This window comes from Corvus moneduloides, chromosome 6 (genome assembly GCF_009650955.1).
Source record: "Corvus moneduloides isolate bCorMon1 chromosome 6, bCorMon1.pri, whole genome shotgun sequence".
Classification (NCBI taxonomy): domain Eukaryota; kingdom Metazoa; phylum Chordata; class Aves; order Passeriformes; family Corvidae; genus Corvus; species Corvus moneduloides.
Genome location: NC_045481.1, coordinates 53,218,461 through 53,239,829, shown reverse-complemented (window position 1 = coordinate 53,239,829; position 21,369 = coordinate 53,218,461). Strand labels below are relative to the sequence as shown.

General features: G+C 67.6%; 1 protein-coding gene across 1 annotated transcript; it reads left to right on the top strand.

Annotated features, from left to right (window-relative positions):
• The first annotated feature begins 258 nt into the window (after positions 1-258).
• On the top strand, positions 259-21,199 carry LOC116445986. The gene is given in 41 exon segments (XM_032113182.1): positions 259-699; positions 770-1,087; positions 1,176-1,493; positions 1,567-1,872; positions 1,946-2,260; positions 2,375-2,740; positions 2,816-3,124; positions 3,211-3,582; positions 3,666-3,809; positions 3,959-4,054; positions 4,268-4,351; positions 4,585-4,906; positions 6,883-7,042; positions 7,562-7,868; positions 8,377-8,694; positions 8,783-9,100; positions 9,174-9,479; positions 9,553-9,890; positions 9,893-10,394; positions 10,470-10,778; positions 10,865-11,220; positions 11,222-11,237; positions 11,321-11,464; positions 11,615-11,860; positions 11,925-12,008; positions 12,242-12,382; positions 12,565-12,647; positions 14,090-14,295; positions 14,524-14,683; positions 16,323-17,028; positions 17,117-17,434; positions 17,508-17,813; positions 17,887-18,107; positions 18,109-18,202; positions 18,346-19,176; positions 19,263-19,634; positions 19,718-19,861; positions 20,014-20,109; positions 20,324-20,407; positions 20,606-20,746; positions 20,929-21,199. Coding segments are annotated over 41 exon segments (10,425 nt in total). The 5' UTR covers positions 259-647; the 3' UTR covers positions 21,045-21,199.
• Positions 21,200-21,369: the final 170 nt, after the last annotated feature.

Here is a 21,369-nt window from a genome sequence, read left to right as displayed (position 1 = left end):
GCAGGGGCAGCGCGGAGCCGCGGCGTTCTCGGCGGCAGCGCAGGTGTCAGGAGCCGCGTGCGGTCGATGCCGACGCCGGGAGCCGCCGGGGGGTGACCGCCTCCTTCCTGCGCTGGCGGCGAGGCGAGCGCGGGGCCGCAGCTGCGGCAGCAGCGCCATGTGCCAGCGCCGCCGCGAGGGACCGGGGAGCCGGCAGCTGCCACCCCCGCGGGGGCTGCGGGCACGGTGGGCGGGGAGCACGCCAAGGATGGGGGCTTTGCAGGTGCCGGGGCTGAGGGTGGTCGCAGTGCGGCTTTTGGTGGGATTTGGGGTGCAGCGTGTCGCCATCAGTCAGGATGGCTGTGGGCAGGCTCCAGCAGCGGAGTTGGAGGCACGGGGGGGTAGAGGAAGGGCCCCCGCAGGCCAGGTGCTGTGGGGGGGCTGTCTCCCCCCGGGGACATCCGGGTGGCAGCCCACTGTGGCGGGCTGTGTGACGCCAGAAGCGGAGGCGAGCCTCATATTTGGGCACGGAGCAGGTTATTGGAGGCCGCGGCCCCGCAGCCGGGAGATGAGGCCCTGATAAAGGGTGCCCTGGTGCTGCTGCTGCCTCCGTTGGCTCGGGCGCTGCCGAGACATCCCCTGGCTGCGCGGGGCTCGGCGCCGGGGCCATGGGGCCGATGGCGGCGCTGGGGCTGCTGGTGTGCGCGCAGCTGTGTGCGGGTGAGCGCCGGGCGGCGGGAGCGGGGCCCGCGGCGGTGGCGGGCCCGGCTCAGCAGCCTCCGTGCCGCAGGCTCCGGGGAGCTGCGTCTGGTGGGCGGCGGCGGGCGCTGTGCCGGGCGCGTGGAGGTGAAGCACGGCGGGGAGTGGGGCTCCGTCTGCGTCTTCGACTTCGACTGGGAAGCCCGTTGGGCCATCGTGGTGTGCCGGCAGCTGGGCTGTGGCCGGGTGGCCAAGGCGTCCCCGTACGCCCCGTTCGGGCAGGGCACCGGGCGCATCTGGCTCCAGCCCGTGTGCCGCGGCACCGAGGAGGCGCTGGAGGAGTGTCCGCACTTGGGATGGGGACAGCACTTCTGCGGCCACGAGTCGGATGCGGGGGTGACCTGCAGAGGTGAGGGGACGCGCTGGCCGTGCTGGGGCTGCCACGTTGTGCTTGAGCATCGCCGGCAGGGCTGAGCCGTGCCGGTGTCCCGGTGCAGATGCCGTGGAGGTGAGGCTGGCGGGCGGCGGCAGTCCCTGCGCCGGGAGGGTGGAAGTGAAGCTGCGGGGACGCTGGGGCTCGGTGGCAGATGACCCCTGGGACATGGAGGACGCCGAGGTGGTGTGCCAGCATCTGGGCTGTGGCTCGGCTGCCGGTGCCTACTTTGCCCCCGAGATCTTTGGTGCAGGGGATGGGTCCGTCAGTCTGGCCATGGTGGACTGCAAAGGAAATGAGTCCACTCTCTGGGACTGCGGGATCCGTGGCTGGGGACCTTATAACTACAGCCATGAAAGGGACACTGCTGTTACTTGCCAAGGTAGGAACCGGACAGGGGAGGATGTGGCACTTCATGCACGTCCCCGGACACTGATCCTGCACTGCTCGCGCAGGATTTTCCCGGCTGGTCGGAGGTGATGGAGCGTGTGCCGGGCGGCTGGAGGTACGGCAGGGCCGGGCCTGGGTGGGTGTCTGCGAGGATCAGGTGGACATGAAGGTGGCGCAGGTGGTTTGCCGGGAGCTGGGCTGTGGAGCGGCGCTCACCATCCCCGGCAGCGAGCGATTTGGGGCAGGATCGGGGCCTCTCTGGGACGGGGGCTTGCAGTGCAATGGCACCGAGCCCGTCCTCAGCGCCTGTGCCCGGCATCGGCCCCACAGCCAGGGCTGCAGCACCGGCCCTGCCAGCGTCATCTGCTCCCGTAAGTGCCGGGGACACCGGGGGCTGTTGGGCTCCCTGCGCCATCGCCCCCCTGAACGCCCTTTCTGCCACAGCCTACACGGGCTTCCGGCTGGGCAACAGCAGCTCGGGATGCACCGGGCGGGTGGAGGTGGCAGTGAGGGGGACGTGGGGCTCCGTGTGCGCCAGCGAGTGGGAGCTGGCCGATGCGCACGTCCTGTGCCGCCACCTGGGCTGCGGCCGCGCCTTCACCGTGCCCCCGGGAGGCTCCTTTGGCAGCGGGGACGGGCCACTGCGGCCGGACGCCTTCGGCTGCAGCGGGAGCGAGCGGCACCCGGGCGAGTGCCCCGTGGCCGTGCTGGGGAAGCCCCCCTGTGCCCCCGGAAACGCCGCTGCCGTCAACTGCTCAGGTGTGTACGGCACCTGCGGGAGGTGCATGAAGGGCTTTTGGGACCCCCCAGGAACTGGGAGCAGAGGATGCAGGGATGTTGTGTGGGGAAAGGCTAAATCAGGTCATTTTACAGGCATTGTTGAGTCCCTGGAGCTGGTGGAGGGTGAGACCCGGTGCGATGGGTGGTTGGAGTTGGCCATAAGCAGTGGGACCTGGCGCCGTGTGCCAGGAGAGCTTTTGTTCGTATGGAATTTCAGCAACGTGTGCTCGGAGATGGGCTGTGGAGGGCTGGACAAGAGCATTGCTGTCCGTGGTGAGGACATCCTGTGGAACATTGACGAGAAGGAGAGGGCCGTCATTGAGAGGGTGATCGAAACAATGCAGGGCATGACCACCGAGCTAACTGGAGCATACTACACATTCGGTTATTCGTTCAAGATGAACGTGGTTACCACTGCACCTCCTGGTATCTCTCATGGGGCGGCCATTGTCTGCTCAGGTGGGTGTCCCGAGAAGGGCTGGAGGTGGCGGTGGCCCAGGCAGCCACCCCAACCCGGTGCTTCGGTGGCCGCAGGCAGCCGGCGGGTGAGGCTGGTGGGGAGCTCTGGGCGCTGCGCCGGGCGCGTGGAGGTCTATTCCGGTGGCACGTGGAGCGCCGTCTGCCAGGAAGGCTGGGAGCTGCGGGACGCCGCCGTTGTCTGCCGGGAGCTGGGCTGTGGCACGGCGCTGGAGGCACCGAGCTGGGCGCGCTTCGGTGCCGGCCCGGGGCCGCTGTGGCCGTACATCCCTGCCTGCTCCGGGAGCGAGGAGTCTCTCTGGGAATGCGGGCGTTCGGAAGGGCGCGAGTGCGGGCGTGGCGGCGGGGCAGGGGCCGTCTGCTCAGGTCAGTGCCGGGCATCCCGGATCGGGGTCCAGCAGAGCCCCCGGGGGGTTGCTGGCCGTGCCGTGACCGCCGTGCACCCCTTGCAGAGCAGCTCTCCGTGCGGCTGGCGGGCGGCCGCGGGCGCTGCCGCGGGTTCCTGGAGGTGTCCCACAACGGCACCTGGGGCCGCGTGTGCGCCGACGGCACCAGCCCCGGCACCGCCAACACCGTCTGCCAACAGCTGGGCTGTGGGCCCCGGGGCTGGCTGTCGGCCGTCCCCGCCCAGCAGCCGGCCCCCGCCTGGCTGGCCTGGGTGGGCTGTGAGGACGGGGCCCGCTCGCTCTGGGGGTGCCCCTCGGCACCCTGGAATCTGCAGAGCTGCGGCCCAGGCGGGGACGCCCACGTGGCTTGTGATGGGGACAGTGATGGCATCGCTGAGACGGACACTACCCCCCATCCCGACGGTGCCACGAGCACAGGTAGCTGTGCCCGTGCCAGCACCCCCAAGACCGGGATGGCTGGGATCGCGCTCCGCTCACTTCTTGCCCGTGTCCCCACACAGGTGTCCGTGGCAGCAGAGCGGCAGCGGTGACCGCGGGGACCGTGCCTGTGCCAACTGTCCTGTGCGTGGTGCTGGGGACGCTGCTGTGCGTGGCCCTGGGCGCCCTGGCCGTGCTGCTGTGCCGTGCCCGCGCCTGGCGCCGAGGTGGGTCCTGGCGGGTGGGGGCTGGCACAGACCCGGTTTGGGGGTTCCGGGGCTCCCGCGCTGCGGAACGGCTCAGAAGGTGGGCAGGGCTGCTCCCGCTGCCACCCACGGTGGCCACGGTCCCAGGTAAACGCTGCGTCTCGTTCCAGGCCCTGGCAGAGCTGCAGATGCCGTCTCCAACGCTGTCTACGAGGAGCTGGACTACACCGCGATGCCGGAGTACCAGGAGGTGCCCAGTCGCCCGGGTGGGTGCAGTCCCTGTGCCCCAGCTCTGCCCGGAGAGGGGGCTCTGCCCCACAGCCCCATGGCAGCTCAGGGTCCCGGTGGCCCAGCAGTGGCTGCTCGCCAGGGGCTGGGGGTGTCCCTCGGTCCCACGGCAGCCCCGCGGTGTGGTGTGAGGTTGCGTCACCCTCGGTGCCGCTTGAGGCCACGCCCAAGTCCCTGTTTCTCCCCTGCAGGTTCCCTGTCGGAGGGGTCGGTGAAGAAGCTGCCCTATTACACCGGCGACAGCGTGGAGGGGAGTGACACCGAGGCAAGCCCAGGTAGGGCCACAGGGCAGGAAGCCAGTGGGGAGTGCTGGGGACATGGCCCACACTCGGACAGGGGAGCTGAGGGGACAAGTCCCCCTCTTGTTAGTGTGTAGCGAGCATGGCCTTTCCCTGTGGGACCCGAGCGCCACCAGCACATCCCCGGTGGCAAGGCCGTTGAGCATGGCCGAGCCAGACCCCTGCCAGGGCCGCTGGGTCACTGCCATGGACCCCTGTGCCTGTCCCAGAGCCCCCTGCCCGGCCCGAGCACGGAACCCCGGATGGCTACGACGATGCCCTGGGTGTGCCACAGGAGCCCCCTGCTCCCAGCACTGGGGGCATCTCCGAGGGCGTGACACAGAGGAGGTGGATCTGTGTCCTCCCCACAGGTAAGAGGGCTCACAGCTGCCCTGTCCCCTCTGCAGAGGCACTGCATGGCAGGCTTTGGCTGTGGGGGTGGGCAGGGATCCGGCTGCAGATCCATGGGTGCTGCAGCCAGACCCCAGGTGGGGCCTTTCAAGGGGGACACGGAGCCGTCTGCCCCCCTGCACCCTTCTGTGCTGTCCCCAGGTGGGATCTACTCCCCTCCAAGTGCCCCAGGAGCCACCAGGCCCCCCTCGGAACAGCCGCCGGTGCACACAGACTATGATGATGTCGGCAGCAGCGCCCTGGGGCCGTCGCCATGAGGATGCCGCAGCCCTGGGGACACGTGTGTGGCGCTGTGCTGGGGCCCTGTCCCCAGGAAGGGGTGGCCCTGCCCACAGAGGTCACCCCTCCCTGTGCAGCAGTGCAGGAAAACAGCTCCTGTGTAGGGATTTTCTTGGATTTCTGTCTGAATTTCCCTTTTCCTCTTATTAAAGACTCTCGTGGTTTGACGCTGGCCCGACGCCAGGCACCCAGAAGAGTTGCTTGCTCACCCTCCCCTGCCTCAGCTGGGCAGAGGAGAGAGGGAAAAAACACTTCAAGGGCAAAACAGGCTTAAGTTAAAGTTACAAAGTGAATGTATTGCTAACAGAATCAGAGAAGGATAATGAGAAGTAAAATAAACCCTCAAACACCCCTTTTCTTCCTCCAGCCCCTCCCTCCTTCCCCCCGACAGCGCAGGGAGACAGGGCATGGGGGTTTGGTCATTTCAGCACCGAGATTTTCTTCCGCTGCTCCGGGAGAGGAGTCCTTCCCCTGTGAGCCTTGGGGTCCCTCCCACAGGAGACAGTTCTCCACGAACCTCTCCCACGCGGGTCCACTCTCAGCAGCAGCAGCAGCAGCCACCCCGCCCCTGCTGCAGCGTGAGTCCCTCCCACGGGCACACAGCCCTCCCTAAACTGCTGCGCCGTGGGTCTCTTGCACGGGGTGCAGGGCCCCAAGGACAGGCTGCTCCACCTGGAAGCGGGGCCCTCTCTCCCCACCGGGTCTTCCACTGGAACACAGCCTCCTCCAGGCATCCACCTGCTCTGCCACGGGCACCATCTCCCCCACGGGCTGCAGGTGGATCTCTGCATCCCCCGTGGATCCCCATGGGCTGCAGGGGCACAGCTGCTTCACCATGGTCGGCACCACGGCCTGCAGAGGCACCTCGGCTCCAGGGCCTGGAGCACCTCCTGCCCCTCCTTCTCCACTGACCGTGGTGTTCCATGTTGCTTTCCTCACATGTTCTCACCACCTCCTCTTCTCTGACTAGAAGGCAAAACTGTGTGATTTTGTTTTGATTTTCTTCTTAAATATGTCATCACAGAGGTGTTACCAAGCTCTCTCATTGGCCCAGTTTTGGCCAGTAGCAGGTCCATCTTCAGAGCCATCAGCCATTGGCTCTGCCGGACATGGTGGAAACTTGCAGGAGCTTCTCAAAGGAGCCCCCTCTGTGGGCCCCCCGCTCCCAGAAAGCAGGCCATGCAAAAGCAATACAAAACACAAACTGTCTGGATACTGTGTTCCAGGGCTGGGACCTCACTCCGGGGCTGGCACCTCCATCCCGGGTACATCAGCCATGCCTCGGGGACGTGGGGCAGGAACTGGAAGCACAGATGCATCCCTGGGCACGGTGGGCTAAAGGGGAAGGGCACAGGGAGATTGCTGGGCTTGGCCATGGCAGGGCCCTCACCCCAGGCTCCGCAGCGGGCAGGCGGGATGCCGCAGCTGCTGGCAGAGCTGCAGGATGCCGTGGGCTCCCAGCTCGTTGTCCCTCAGGTCCAGGCAGGTGAGACGGGGCCCTTGCAGCAGCCGCGTGGCCAGCGCTGGGCACAGCAGGCGCCCGACAGGCGGCAGCTGCCCAGCCTGTGGGGCCGAGGGAAACAGGGAAGGAGCGCTTTGGCCTCGGCTCGGTGAGCTGCCCCAGGTGGGAAGGGGGCAGCAGTGGCTGAGGTCCTCGCAGCAGCAGGGGCTGGTGAGGCGGGAATACCGCAGCCCAACGGGAAGTCTCGGGAAAGATCCTCGGAGCCGACCGAGGGTCCCCAGAGGTATCCGTGGGCCCGGAGAGCTCCTGTCCCCTCTGCCCGGGGCAGCAGCCACCCAGCCGCACACCGCCCTCCGCTTCGGGTGCCCGCACCCAGCGGCCTCGCTTTGGGCTCCGTGCCGTGCGTGCGTCTCTCAGCGGAGCAGGTCCGGGCCAGTGCCCGGTGCCGCAGTGCCCGGCAGCGCGGAGGGACGGGGCAGGGCAGCTCCTCCCTGCCGCCGCCGCCGCGCAGCGAGGGACCGCGGGACGTTCTGCTGGTGAGGAATTCCTGGGGTGCAGGTGGATGGGGAGCAGCTGCAGTTCCAGCTGCTCGGTTTGCTGTGCGTGGGAAGTGCCGGAACTTTGCATAGCGAAGGGGCCGGGAAACCGTGGCCCCGGCCAGGTGAGGGACACTGAGAGACACAGCAGGAGACGAGGATGAGGAGGAAGAGAGACTTCAGTGTGGACTTTGGTGTGCTTGTGACGGGAGGGGGGTCAAATTTCAGGGACCCTCTCTAGAGGCACCAGCTCGGGCTGTTTCTGTGTTGCTGCGCCTGCGGGAAGTGGATTTATCGAGGGAGACAGCTGCGACTGTGCCATGGGAAAGCTGGGGTGGAAGCGGTGAGGAAGCGAGGTGTGGGTGTGGGAGTGTGTGTTTGGGGAGGCAGCGGGGCCAGCGCGGGTCACTGGAGCCGCGGCTGGGAAGGGGCGGCGGCGCGAGCAGCGAGAGTGGATTCCTGCGCTGGGAGCGTGCTGGCAGAGCCTGGTGAATGGTGAGACGGGGAAGTTTCCTGAAGCGCGCGGCTGCCGAGCTGCCGGGGGCCGGGCCGGCGGGGCAGGGGCAGCGCGGAGCCGCGGCGTTCTCGGCGGCAGCGCAGGTGTCAGGAGCCGCGTGCGGTCGATGCCGACGCCGGGAGCCGCCGGGGGGTGACCGCCTCCTTCCTGCGCTGGCGGCGAGGCGAGCGCGGGGCCGCAGCTGCGGCAGCAGCGCCATGTGCCAGCGCCGCCGCGAGGGACCGGGGAGCCGGCAGCTGCCACCCCCGCGGGGGCTGCGGGCACGGCGGGCGGGGAGCACGCCAAGGATGGGGGCTTTGGGCTTTGCAGGTGCCGGGGCTGAGGGTGGTCGCAGAGCGGCTTTTGGTGGGATTTGGGGTGCAGCGTGTCGCCATCAGTCAGGATGGCTGTGGGCAGGCTCCAGCAGCGGAGTTGGAGGCACGGGGGGGGTAGAGGAAGGGCCCCCGCAGGCCAGGTGCTGTGGGGGGGCTGTCTCCCCCCGGGGACATCCGGGTGGCAGCCCACTGTGGCGGGCTGTGTGACGCCAGAAGCGGAGGCGAGCCTCATATTTGGGCACGGAGCAGGTTATTGGAGGCCGCGGCCCCGCAGCCGGGAGATGAGGCCCTGATAAAGGGTGCCCTGGTGCTGCTGCTGCCTCCGTTGGCTCGGGCGCTGCCGAGACATCCCCTGGCTGCGCGGGGCTCGGCGCCGGGGCCATGGGGCCGATGGCGGCGCTGGGGCTGCTGGTGTGCGCGCAGCTGTGTGCGGGTGAGCGCCGGGCGGCGGGAGCGGGGCCCGCGGCGGTGGCGGGCCCGGCTCAGCAGCCTCCGTGCCGCAGGCTCCGGGGAGCTGCGTCTGGTGGGCGGCGGCGGGCGCTGTGCCGGGCGCGTGGAGGTGAAGCACGGCGGGGAGTGGGGCTCCGTCTGCGTCTTCGACTTCGACTGGGAAGCCCGTTGGGCCATCGTGGTGTGCCGGCAGCTGGGCTGTGGCCGGGTGGCCAAGGCGTCCACGTACGCCCCGTTCGGGCAGGGCACCGGGCGCATCTGGCTCCAGCCCGTGTGCCGCGGCACCGAGGAGGCGCTGGAGGAGTGTCCGCACTTCGGGTGGGGACGGCACTTCTGCGGCCACGAGTCGGATGCGGGGGTGACCTGCAGAGGTGAGGGGACGCGCTGGCCGTGCCGGGGCTGCCACGTTGTGCTTGAGCATCCCCGGCAGGGCTGAGCCGTGCCGGTGTCCCGGTGCAGATGCCGTGGAGGTGAGGCTGGCGGGCGGCGGCAGTCCCTGCGCCGGGAGGGTGGAAGTGAAGCTGCGGGGACGCTGGGGCTCGGTGGCAGATGACCGCTGGGACATGGAGGACGCCGAGGTTGTGTGCCAGCATCTGGGCTGTGGCTCGGCTGCCGGTGCCTACTCTGCCCTGGAGCGCTTTGGTGCAGGGGATGGGCCCATCAATCTGGCCAGGGTGGAATGCAAAGGAAATGAGTCCAGTCTCTGGGACTGCGGGATCCGTGGCTGGGGTCCCTATTATTTCGACCATGATTGCGACACTGCTGTTACTTGCCAAGGTAGGAACCGGACTGGGGAGGATGTGGCACTTCATGCACGTCCCCGGACACTGATCCTGCACTGCTCGCGCAGGATTTTCCCGGCTGGTCGGAGGTGATGGAGCGTGTGCCGGGCGGCTGGAGGTACGGCAGGGCCGGGCCTGGGTGGGTGTCTGCGAGGATCAGGTGGACATGAAGGTGGCGCAGGTGGTTTGCCGGGAGCTGGGCTGTGGAGCGGCGCTCTCCATCCCCGGCAGCGAGCGATTTGGGGCAGGATCGGGGCCGCTCTGGGACGGGGGCTTGCAGTGCAATGGCACCGAGCCCCTCCTCAGCGCCTGTGCCCGGCATCGGCCCCACAGCCTGGGCTGCGGCACCGGCCCTGCCAGCGTCATCTGCTCCCGTAAGTGCCGGGGACACCGGGGGCTGTTGGGCTCCCTGCGCCATCGCCCCCCTGAACGCCCTTTCTGCCACAGCCTACACGGGCTTCCGGCTGGGCAACAGCAGCTCGGGATGCACCGGGCGGGTGGAGGTGGCAGTGAGGGGGACGTGGGGCTCCGTGTGCGCCAGCGAGTGGGAGCTGGCCGATGCGCACGTCCTGTGCCGCCACCTGGGCTGCGGCCGCGCCTTCACCGTGCCCCCGGGAGGCTCCTTTGGCAGCGGGGACGGGCCACTGCGGCCGGACGCCTTCGGCTGCAGCGGGAGCGAGCGGCACCCGGGCGAGTGCCCCGTGGCCGTGCTGGGGAAGCCCCCCTGTGCCCCCGGAAACGCCGCTGCCGTCAACTGCTCAGGTGTGTACGGCACCTGCGGGAGGTGCATGAAGGGCTTTTGGGACCCTCCAAGATTTGGGAGCAGAGGATGCAGGGATGTTTTGGAGTGAAGCATGGTCTGAGCCAGGTGCCACAGCCCCATGCTTCTGCTGGTGATTTTGCAGGTGTTGGTGGCTTCGTTGAGTCCCTGCGGCTGGTGGAGGGTCAGAGCTTTTGCGATGGGCGGCTGGAGGAGACCATAACCAGCCCGGCATGGCGCCGTGTGCCTGTGGAGCAGTGGAAGTCATGGGATGTCCACATGGTTTGCGCAGTGCTGGGCTGTGGCGTTCCCAAGGACGTTAACACCTCCTTGGGTACGGCCACTGTCGTGAGCAGCAGCCCCAGCGAGATGGACGTCATGACTGAAGAGACGGACATTTTGGACGTGGGTTCTGCGCTGAGCAGCAGCCGTGAGAAGATGGATGATGTAGTGGAGAACATGGACGATGTCTCAGGGATGGGCCCCGCACCAACCAGCAGCCCTGAGGGGATGGTCATCGTCTGCTCGGGTGGGTGTCCCGAGAAGGGCTGGAGGTGGCGGTGGCCCAGGCAGCCACCCCAACCCGGTGCTTCGGTGGCCGCAGGCAGCCGGCGGGTGAGGCTGGTGGGGAGCTCTGGGCGCTGCGCCGGGCGCGTGGAGGTCTATTCCGGTGGCACGTGGAGCGCCGTCTGCCAGGAAGGCTGGGAGCTGCGGGACGCCGCCGTTGTCTGCCGGGAGCTGGGCTGTGGCACGGCGCTGGAGGCACCGAGCTCGGCGCGCTTCGGTGCTGGCCCGGGGCCGCTGTGGCCGTACATCCCTGCCTGCTCCGGGAGCGAGGAGTCTCTCTGGGAATGCGGGCGTTCGGAAGGGCGCGAGTGCGGGCGTGGCGGCGGGGCAGGGGCCGTCTGCTCAGGTCAGTGCCGGGCACCCCAGATCGGGGTCCAGCAGAGCCCCCGGGGGGTTGCTGGCCGTGCCGTGACCGCCGTGCACCCCTTGCAGAGCAGCTCTCCGTGCGGCTGGCAGGCGGCCGCGGGCGCTGCCGCGGGTTCCTGGAGGTGTCCCACAACGGCACCTGGGGCCGCGTGTGCGCCGACGGCACCAGCCCCGGCACCGCCAACACCGTCTGCCAACAGCTGGGCTGTGGGCCCCGGGGCTGGCTGTCGGCCGTCCCCGCCCAGCAGCCGGCCCCCGCCTGGCTGGCCTGGGTGGGCTGTGAGGACGGGGCCCGCTCGCTCTGGGGGTGCCCCTCGGCACCCTGGAATCTGCAGAGCTGCGGCCCAGGCGGGGACGCCCACGTGGCTTGTGATGGGGACAGTGATGGCATCGCTGAGACGGACACTACCCCCCCATCCCGACGGTGCCACGAGCACAGGTAGCTGTGCCCGTGCCAGCACCCCCAAGACCGGGATGGCTGGGATCGCGCTCCGCTCACTTCTTGCCCGTGTCCCCACACAGGTGTCCGTGGCAGCAGAGCGGCAGCGGTGACCGCGGGGACCGTGCCTGTGCAAACTGTCCTGTGCGTGGTGCTGGGGACGCTGCTGTGCGTGGCCCTGGGCGCCCTGGCCGTGCTGCTGTGCCGTGCCCGCGCCTGGCGCCGAGGTGGGTCCTGGCGGGTGGGGGCTGGCACAGACCCGGTTTGGGGGGTTCCGGGGCTCCCGCGCTGCGGAACGGCTCAGAAGGTGGGCAGGGCTGCTCCCGCTGCCACCCACGGTGGCCACGGTCCCAGGTAAACGCTGCGTCTCGTTCCAGGCCCTGGCAGAGCTGCAGATGCCGTCTCCAACGCTGTCTACGAGGAGCTGGACTACACCGCGATGCCGGAGTACCAGGAGGTGCCCAGTCGCCCCGGGTGGGTGCAGCCCCTGTGCCCCAGCTCTGCCCGGAGAGGGGGCTCTGCCCCACAGCCCCATGGCAGCTCAGGGTCCTGGTGGCCCAGCAGTGGCTCCTCGCCAGGGGCTGGGGGTGTCCCTCGGTCCCACGGCAGCCCCGCGGTGTGGTGTGAGGTTGCGTCACCCTCGGTGCCGCTTGAGGCCACGCCCAAGTCCCTGTTTCTCCCCTGCAGGTTCCCTGTCAGAGGGGTCGGTGAAGAAGCTGCCCTATTACACCGGCGACAGCGTGGAGGGGAGTGACACCGAGGCAAGCCCAGGTAGGGCCACAGGGCAGGAAGCCAGTGGGGAGTGCTGGGGACATGGCCCACACTCGGGCAGGGGAGCTGAGGGGACAAGTCCCCCTCTTGTTAGTGTGTAGCAAGCATGGCCTTTCCCTGTGGGACCCGAGCGCCACCAGCACATCCCGAGTGGCAAGGCCGTTGAGCATGGCAGAGCCAGACCCCTGCCAGGGCCGCTGGGTCACTGCCATGGACCCCTGTGCCTGTCCCAGAGCCCCCTGCCCGGCCCGAGCACGGAACCCCGGATGGCTACGACGATGCCCTGGGTGTGCCACAGGAGCCCCCTGCTCCCAGCACTGGGGACATCTCCGAGGGCGTGGCACAGAGGAGGTGGATCTGTGTCCTCCCCACAGGTAAGAGGGCTCACAGCTGCCCTGTCCCCTCTGCAGAGGCACTGCATGGCAGGCTTTGGCTGTGGGGGTGGGCAGGGATCCGGCTGCAGATCCATGGGTGCTGCAGCCAGACCCCAGGTGGGGCCTTTCAAGGGGGACACGGAGCCGTCTGCCCCCCCTGCACCCTTCTGTGCTGTCCCCAGGTGGGATCTACTCCCCTCCGAGTGCCCCAGGAGCCACCAGGACCCCCTCGGAACAGCCGCCGGTGCACACAGACTATGATGATGTCGGCAGCAGCGCCCTGGGGCCGTCGCCATGAGGATGCCGCAGCCCTGGGGACACGTGTGTGGCGCTGTGCTGGGGCCCTGTCCCCAGGAAGGGGTGGCCCTGCCCACAGAGGTCACCCCCCCCGTGCAGCAGTGCAGGAAAACAGCTCCTGTGTAGGGATTTTCTTGGCTTTCTGTCTGAATTTCCCTTTTCCTCTTATTAAAGACTCTCGTGGTTTGACGCTGGCCCGACGCCAGGCACCCAGAGGAGTTGCTTGCTCACCCTCCCCTGCCTCAGCTGGGCAGAGGAGAGAGGGAAAAAACACTTCAAGGGCAAAACAGGCTTAAGTTAAAGTTACAAAGTGAATGTATTGCTAACAGAATCAGAGGAGGATAATGAGAAGTAAAATAAACCCTCAAACACACCTTTTCTTCCCCCAGCCCCTCCCTCCTTCCCCCCGACAGCGCAGGGAGACAGGGCATGGGTGTTTGGTCATTTCAGCACCGAGATTTTCTTCCGCTGCTCCGGGAGAGGAGTCCTTGCCCTGTGAGCCTGTGGGGTCCCTCCTACAGGAGACAGTTCTCCACGAACCTCTCCCACGCGGGTCCACTCTCAGCAGCAGCAGCAGCAGCCACCCCGCCCCTGCTGCAGCGTGAGTCCCTCCCACGGGCACACAGCCCTCCCTAAACTGCTGCGCCGTGGGTCTCTTGCACGGGGTGCAGGGCCCCAAGGACAGGCTGCTCCACCTGGAAGCGGGGCCCTCTCTCCCCACCGGGTCTTCCACTGGAACACAGCCTCCTCCAGGCATCCACCTGCTCTGCCACGGGCACCACCTCCCCCACGGGCTGCAGGTGGATCTCTGCATCCCCCGTGGATCCCCATGGGCTGCAGGGGCACAGCTGCTTCACCATGGTCGGCACCACGGCCTGCAGAGGCACCTCGGCTCCGGCACCTGGAGCACCTCCTCCCCCTCCTTCTCCACTGACCGTGGTGTTCCATGTTGTTTTCCTCACATGTTCTCACCACCTCCTCTTCTCTGACTAGAAGGCAAAACTGTGTGACTTAGTTTTGATTTTCTTCTTAAATATGTCATCACAGAGGTGTTACCAAGCTCTCTCATTGGCCCGGTTTTGGCCAGTAGCATGTCCATCTTCAGAGCCATCAGCAATTGGCTCTGCCGGACATGGTGAAAACTTGCAGGAGCTTCTCACAGGAGCCCCCTCTGTGGCCCCCCCCCGCTCCCAAAAACCAGGCCATGCAAAAGCAATACAAAACGCAAACTGTCTGGAGACCGAGTTCCAGGGCTGGGACCTCCATCCCGGGTACATCAGCCATGCCTCGGGGACGTGGGGCAGGAACTGGAAGCACAGATGCATCCCTGGGCATGGTGGGCTAAAGGGGAAGGGCACAGGGAGATTGCTGGGCTTGGCCACGGCAGGGCCCTCACCCCAGGCTCCGCAGATGGCAGATGGGATGCCGCAGCTGCTGGCAGAGCTGCAGGATGCCGTGGGCTCCCAGCTCGTTGTCCCTCAGGTCCAGGCAGGTGAGACGGGGCCCCTGCAGCAGCCGCGTGGCCAGCGCTGGGCACAGCAGGCGCCCGACAGCTGGCAGCTGCCCAGCCTGTGGGGCCGAGGGAAACAGGGAAGGAGCGCTTTGGCCTCGGCTCGGTGAGCTGCCCCAGGTGGGAAGGGCGCAGCAGTGGCTGAGGTCCTCGCAGCAGCAGGGGCTGGTGAGGCGGGAATACCGCAGCCCAACGGGAAGTCTCGGGAAAGACCCTCAGAGCCGTCCAAGGGTCCCCAGAGGTATCCGTGGGCCCGGAGAGCTCCTGTCCCCTCTGCCCGGGGCAGCAGCCACCCAGCCGCACACCGCCCTCCGCTTCGGGTGCCCGCACCCAGCGGCCCCGCTTTGGGCTCCGTGCCGTGCGTGCGTCTCTCAGCGGAGCAGGTCCGGGCCAGTGCCCGGTGCCGCAGTGCCCGGCAGCGCGGAGGGACGGGGCAGGGCAGCTCCTCCCTGCCGCCGCCGCCGCGCAGCGAGGGACCGCGGGACGTTCTGCTGGTGAGGAATTCCTGGGGTGCAGGTGGATGGGGAGCAGCTGCAGTTCCAGCTGCTCGGTTTGCTGTGCGTGGGAAGTGCCGGAACTTTGCATAGCGAAGGGCCCGGGAAACCGTGGCCCCGGCCAGGTGAGGGACACTGAGAGACACAGCAGGAGACGAGGATGAGGAGGAAGAGAGACTTCAGTGTGGACTTTGGTGTGCTTGTGACGGGAGGGGGGTCAAATCTCCGGGTCCCTCTCTAGAGGCACCAGCTCGGGCTGTTTCTGTGTTCCTGCGCCTGCGGGAAGTGGATTTATCGAGGGAGACACCTGCGACTGTGTTCCGGTTTGGCCAAATTTAGAAATATACCTCTGAGAGAAGGCACAAACCCCTCCCCCCCTCCACCCCCCCCCCCAGGTTCGGGAAAAAATAAATTTTCCTCGAAGGAAAGTGAAGGAGATAAAACTATTTATTTACCAAAGACACGGGAAAAGGAAAATAAGGCTAAATAATAAAATGTTTCTCTGTGGAGGAAAAACCTGGGAAAGTGTTAGAGTCCTCCCTTTGGTCTCCTCGGAGCTGGGGCTTGGGCCAGGGCATGGCCCTCTGTGCCCGGTGGAAAGTCCTCCCGATGTGCTCTGAGGCTGAAAGCAGTCCAGTAGAAAAGGGAGAAAATCCGGAATTCCAGAGAAGGAAAAGCAAAATCCAACTCTCAGTCTCTCTCCGGAGAACAAGAAACTGAAAACAACTGGCCAAAAGCTGACTGGAAAGCAGCAAGCCGGGTGCTTCCTCGCTCCCCTGCCACAGCTGGGGTGGGGAAAAAAGTCACTATCTCTACTTGACCTTGAACAAGCTGCAAACTGCTTTGAAAAAGTTTTGCTCAGCTTTTCCTTCCCCCTCTCAGGCTCAGTTTAGAGGCATAGAAAAGCACAAAAATTAATTTCTGGGCATAAGCAGCGATATGGGATACACATCATAAGGTCACCCCAAGACAGAGTGTGCCATGGGAAAGCTGGGGTGGAAGCGGTGAGGAAGCGAGGTGTGGGTGTGGAGTGTGTGTTTGGGGAGGCAGCGGGGTGGGAGTGTGTGTTTGGGGAGGCAGCGGGGCCAGCGCGGGTCACTGGAGCCGCGGCTGGGAAGGGGGCGGCGGCGCGAGCAGCGAGAGTGGATTCCTGCGCTGGGAGCGTGCTGGCAGAGCCTGGTGAATGGTGAGACGGGGAAGTTTCCTGAAGCGCGCGGCTGCCGAGCTGCCGGGGGCCGGGGCGGCGGGGCAGGGGCAGCGCGGAGCCGCGGCGTTCTCGGCGGCAGCGCAGGTGTCAGGAGCCGCGTGCGGTCGATGCCGACGCCGGGAGCCGCCGGGGGGTGACCGCCTCCTTCCTGCGCTGGCGGCGAGGCGAGCGCGGGGCCGCAGCTGCGGCAGCAGCGCCATGTGCCAGCGCCGCCGCGAGGGACCGGGGAGCCGGCAGCTGCCACCCCCGCGGGGGCTGCGGGCACGGCGGGCGGGGAGCACGCCAAGGATGGGGGCTTTGGGCTTTGCAGGTGCCGGGGCTGAGGGTGGTCGCAGTGCGGCTTTTGGTGGGATTTGGGGTGCAGCGTGTCGCCATCAGTCAGGATGGCTGTGGGCAGGCTCCAGCAGCGGAGTTGGAGGCACGGGGGGGTAGAGGAAGGGCCCCCGCAGGCCAGGTGCTGTGGGGGGGCTGTCTCCCCCCGGGGACATCCGGGTGGCAGCCCACTGTGGCGGGCTGTGTGACGCCAGAAGCGGAGGCGAGCCTCATATTTGGGCACGGAGCAGGTTATTGGAGGCCGCGGCCCCGCAGCCGGGAGATGAGGCCCTGATAAAGGGTGCCCTGGTGCTGCTGCTGCCTCCGTTGGCTCGGGCGCTGCCGAGACATCCCCTGGCTGCGCGGGGCTCGGCGCCGGGGCCATGGGGCCGATGGCGGCGCTGGGGCTGCTGGTGTGCGCGCAGCTGTGTGCGGGTGAGCGCCGGGCGGCGGGAGCGGGGCCCGCGGCGGTGGCGGGCCCGGCTCAGCAGCCTCCGTGCCGCAGGCTCCGGGGAGCTGCGTCTGGTGGGCGGCGGCGGGCGCTGTGCCGGGCGCGTGGAGGTGAAGCACGGCGGGGAGTGGGGCTCCGTCTGCGTCTTCGACTTCCACAGGGAAGCCCGTTGGGCCATCGTGGTGTGCCGGCAGCTGGGCTGTGGCCGGGTGGCCAAGGCGTCCCCGTACGCCCCGTTCGGGCAGGGCACCGGGCGCATCTGGCTCCAGCCCTTCTTCTGCCGCGGCACCGAGGAGGCGCTGGAGAAGTGTCCGCACTTCGGGTGGGGACAGCACTTCTGCGGCCACGAGTCGGATGCGGGGGTGACCTGCAGAGGTGAGGGGACGCGCTGGCGGTGCCGGGGCTGCCACGCTGTGCTTGAGCATCCCCGGCAGGGCTGAGCCGTGCCGGTGTCCCGGTGCAGATGCCGTGGAGCTGAGGCTGGCGGGCGGCGGCAGTCCCTGCGCCGGGAGGGTGGAAGTGAAGCTTCGGGGACGCTGGGGCTCGGTGACAGATGACCGCTGGGACATGGAGGACGCCGAGGTTGTGTGCCAGCATCTGGGCTGTGGCTCGGCTGCCGGTGCCTACTTTGCCCCCGAGATCTTTGGTGCAGGGGATGGGCCCGTCAGTCTTGCCGTGGTGGACTGCAAAGGAAATGAGTCCACTCTCTGGGACTGTGAGATCCGTGGCTGGGGACCTTATAACTTCATCCATAACTACGACACTGCTGTTACTTGCCAAGGTAGGAACCGGACAGGGGAGGATGTGGCACTTCATGCACGTCCCCGGACACTGATCCTGCACTGCTCGCGCAGGATTTTCCCGGCTGGTCGGAGGTGATGGAGCGTGTGCCGGGCGGCTGGAGGTACGGCAGGGCCGGGCCTGGGTGGGTGTCTGCGAGGATCAGGTGGACATGAAGGTGGCGCAGGTGGTTTGCCGGGAGCTGGGCTGTGGAGCGGCGCTCTCCATCCCCGGCAGCGAGCGATTTGGGGCAGGATCGGGGCCGCTCTGGGACGGGGGCTTCCAGTGCAACGGCACCGAGCCCCTCCTCAGCGCCTGTGCCCGGCATCGGCCCCACAGCCAGGGCTGCAGCACCGGCCCTGCCAGCGTCATCTGCTCCCGTAAGTGCCGGGGACACCGGGGGCTGTTGGGCTCCCTGCGCCATCGCCCCCCTCAACGCCCTTTCTGCCACAGCCTACACGGGCTTCCGGCTGGGCAACAGCAGCTCGGGATGCACCGGGCGGGTGGAGGTGGCAGTGAGGGGGACGTGGGGCTCCGTGTGCGCCAGCGAGTGGGAGCTGGCCGATGCGCACGTCCTGTGCCGCCACCTGGGCTGCGGCCGCGCCTTCACCGTGCCCCCGGGAGGCTCCTTTGGCAGCGGGGACGGGCCACTGCGGCCGGACGCCTTCGGCTGCAGCGGGGAGCGAGCGGCACCCGGGCGAGTGCCCCGTGGCCGTGCTGGGGAAGCCCCCCTGTGCCCCCGGAAACGCCGCTGCCGTCAACTGCTCAGGTGTGTACGGCACCTGCGGGAGGTGCATGAAGGGCTTTTGGGACCCCCCAGGAATTGGGAGCAGAGGACGCAGGGATGTTTTGGAGTGAAGCATGGTCTGAGCCAGGTGGCACAGCCCCATGCTTCTACTGGTGATTTTGCAGGTGTTGGTGGCTTCGTCGAGTCCCTGCGGCTGGTGGAGGGTCAGAGCTTTTGCGATGGGCGGCTGGAGGAGACCATAACCAGCCCGGCATGGCGCCGTGTGCCTGTGGAGCAGTGGAAGTCATGGGATGTCCACATGGTTTGCGCAGTGCTGGGCTGTGGTGTTCCCAAGGACGTTTACATCTCCTTGGGTATGGCCACTGTTGGGGGCGGCAGCAGCCCCAGCGAGATGGACATCATGACTGAAGAGATGGACATTTTGGACATGGGTTCTGCGCTGACCAGCAGCGGTGAGAAGATTGATGAGGAGATGGAATATGTCACAGGGACAGGCCTTGCAACAACAAGACGCCATAAGATGGGTGAGGAGCTGGAGAACATGGATGAAGTCTCAGGGATGGGCCCTGCATCAATCACCAGGCCTGAGGAGTTGGTCATTGTCTGCTCAGGTGGGTGTCCCGAGAAGGGCTGGAGGTGGCGGTGGCCCAGGCAGCCACCCCAACCCGGTGCTTCGGTGGCCGCAGGCAGCCGGCGGGTGAGGCTGGTGGGGAGCTCTGGGCGCTGCGCCGGGCGCGTGGAGGTCTATTCCGGTGGCACGTGGAGCGCCGTCTGCCAGGAAGGCTGGGAGCTGCGGGACGCCGCCGTTGTCTGCCGGGAGCTGGGCTGTGGCACGGCGCTGGAGGCACCGAGCTGGGCGCGCTTCGGTGCCGGCCCGGGGCCGCTGTGGCCGTACATCCCTGCCTGCTCCGGGAGCGAGGAGTCTCTCTGGGAATGCGGGCGTTCGGAAGGGCGCGAGTGCGGGCGTGGCGGCGGGGCAGGGGCCGTCTGCTCAGGTCAGTGCCGGGCACCCCAGATCGGGGTCCAGCAGAGCCCCCGGGGGGTTGCTGGCCGTGCCGTGACCGCCGTGCACCCCTTGCAGAGCAGCTCTCCGTGCGGCTGGCGGGCGGCCGCGGGCGCTGCCGCGGGTTCCTGGAGGTGTCCCACAACGGCACCTGGGGCCGCGTGTGCGCCGACGGCACCAGCCCCGGCACCGCCAACACCGTCTGCCAACAGCTGGGCTGTGGGCCCCGGGGCTGGCTGTCGGCCGTCCCCGCCCAGCAGCCGGCCCCCGCCTGGCTGGCCTGGGTGGGCTGTGAGGACGGGGCCCGCTCGCTCTGGGGGTGCCCCTCGGCACCCTGGAATCTGCAGAGCTGCGGCCCAGGCGGGGACGCCCACGTGGCTTGTGATGGGGACAGTGATGGCATCGCTGAGACGGACACTACCCCCCATCCCGACGGTGCCACGAGCACAGGTAGCTGTGCCCGTGCCAGCACCCCCAAGACCGGGATGGCTGGGATCGCGCTCCGCTCACTTCTTGCCCGTGTCCCCACACAGGTGTCCGTGGCAGCAGAGCGGCAGCGGTGACCGCGGGGACCGTGCCTGTGCCAACTGTCCTGTGCGTGGTGCTGGGGACGCTGCTGTGCGTGGCCCTGGGCGCCCTGGCCGTGCTGCTGTGCCGTGCCCGCGCCTGGCGCCGAGGTGGGTCCTGGCGGGTGGGGGCTGGCACAGACCCGGTTTGGGGGTTCCGGGGCTCCCGCGCTGCGGAACGGCTCAGAAGGTGGGCAGGGCTGCTCCCGCTGCCACCCACCCACCTGGCCAGGGCCCCAGGTCAACGCTGCGTCTCGTTCCAGGCCCTGGCAGAGCTGCAGATGCCGTCTCCAACGCTGTCTACGAGGAGCTGGACTACACCGCGATGCCGGAGTACCAGGAGGTGCCCAGTCGCCCGGGTGGGTGCAGCCCCTGTGCCCCAGCTCTGCCCGGAGAGGGGGCTCTGCCCCACAGCCCCATGGCAGCTCAGGGTCCCGGTGGCCCAGCAGTGGCTCCTCGCCAGGGGCTGGGGGTGTCCCTCGGTCCCACGGCAGCCCCGCGGTTGTGGTGTGAGGTTGCGTCACCCTCGGTGCCGCTTGAGGCCACGCCCAAGTCCCTGTTTCTCCCCTGCAGGTTCCCTGTCAGAGGGGTCGGTGAAGAAGCTGCCCTATTACACCGGCGACAGCGTGGAGGGGAGTGACACCGAGGCAAGCCCAGGTAGGGCCACAGGGCAGGAACGCAGTGGGGAGTGCTGGGGACATGGCACACACTCGGGCAGGGGAGCTGAGGGGACAAGTCCTCCTCTTGTTAGCGTGTAGCAAGCGTGGCCACTAGCACATCCCCGGTGGCAAGGCCGTTGAGCATGGCCGAGCCAGGGCCGCTGGGTCACTGCCATGGACCCTGTGCCTGTCCCAGAGCCCCCTGCCCGGCCCGAGCACAGAACCCCGGATGGCTACGACGATGCCCTGGGTGTGCCACAGGAGCCCCCTGCTCCCAGCACTGGGGACATCTCCGAGGGCGTGGCACAGAGGAGGTGGATCTGTGTCCTCCCCACAGGTAAGAGGGCTCACAGCTGCCCTGTCCCCTCTGCAGAGGCACTGCATGGCAGGCTTTGGCTGTGGGGGTGGGCAGGGATCCGGCTGCAGATCCATGGGTGCTGCAGCCAGACCCCAGGTGGGGCCTGTCAGGGGGGACACGGAGCCATCTGCCCCCCCTGCACCCTTCTGTGCTGTCCCCAGGTGGGATCTACTCCCCTCCGAGTGCCCCAGGAGCCACCAGGACCCCCTCGGAACAGCCGCCGGTGCACACAGACTATGATGATGTCGGCAGCAGCGCCCTGGGGCCGTCGCCATGAGGATGCCGCAGCCCTGGGGACACGTGTGTGGCGCTGTGCTGGGGCCCTGTCCCCAGGAAGGGGTGGCCCTGCCCACAGAGGTCACCCCTCCCTGTGCAGCAGTGCAGGAAAACAGCTCCTGATTTTCTTTGATTTCTGTCTGAATTTCCCTTTTTTCCTATTAAAACACAAACTGATCATAGACTCATACCCATGGCTGGGACCTCACTCTGGGGCTGGCACGTGCGTCCCTGGTACATCAGTCATCTCTCGGGTAGGTGGGGCAGGAACTGGAAGCACAGATGCATCCCTGGGTATGGTGGGCTCAGGGGAAAGAGCAGAGGGA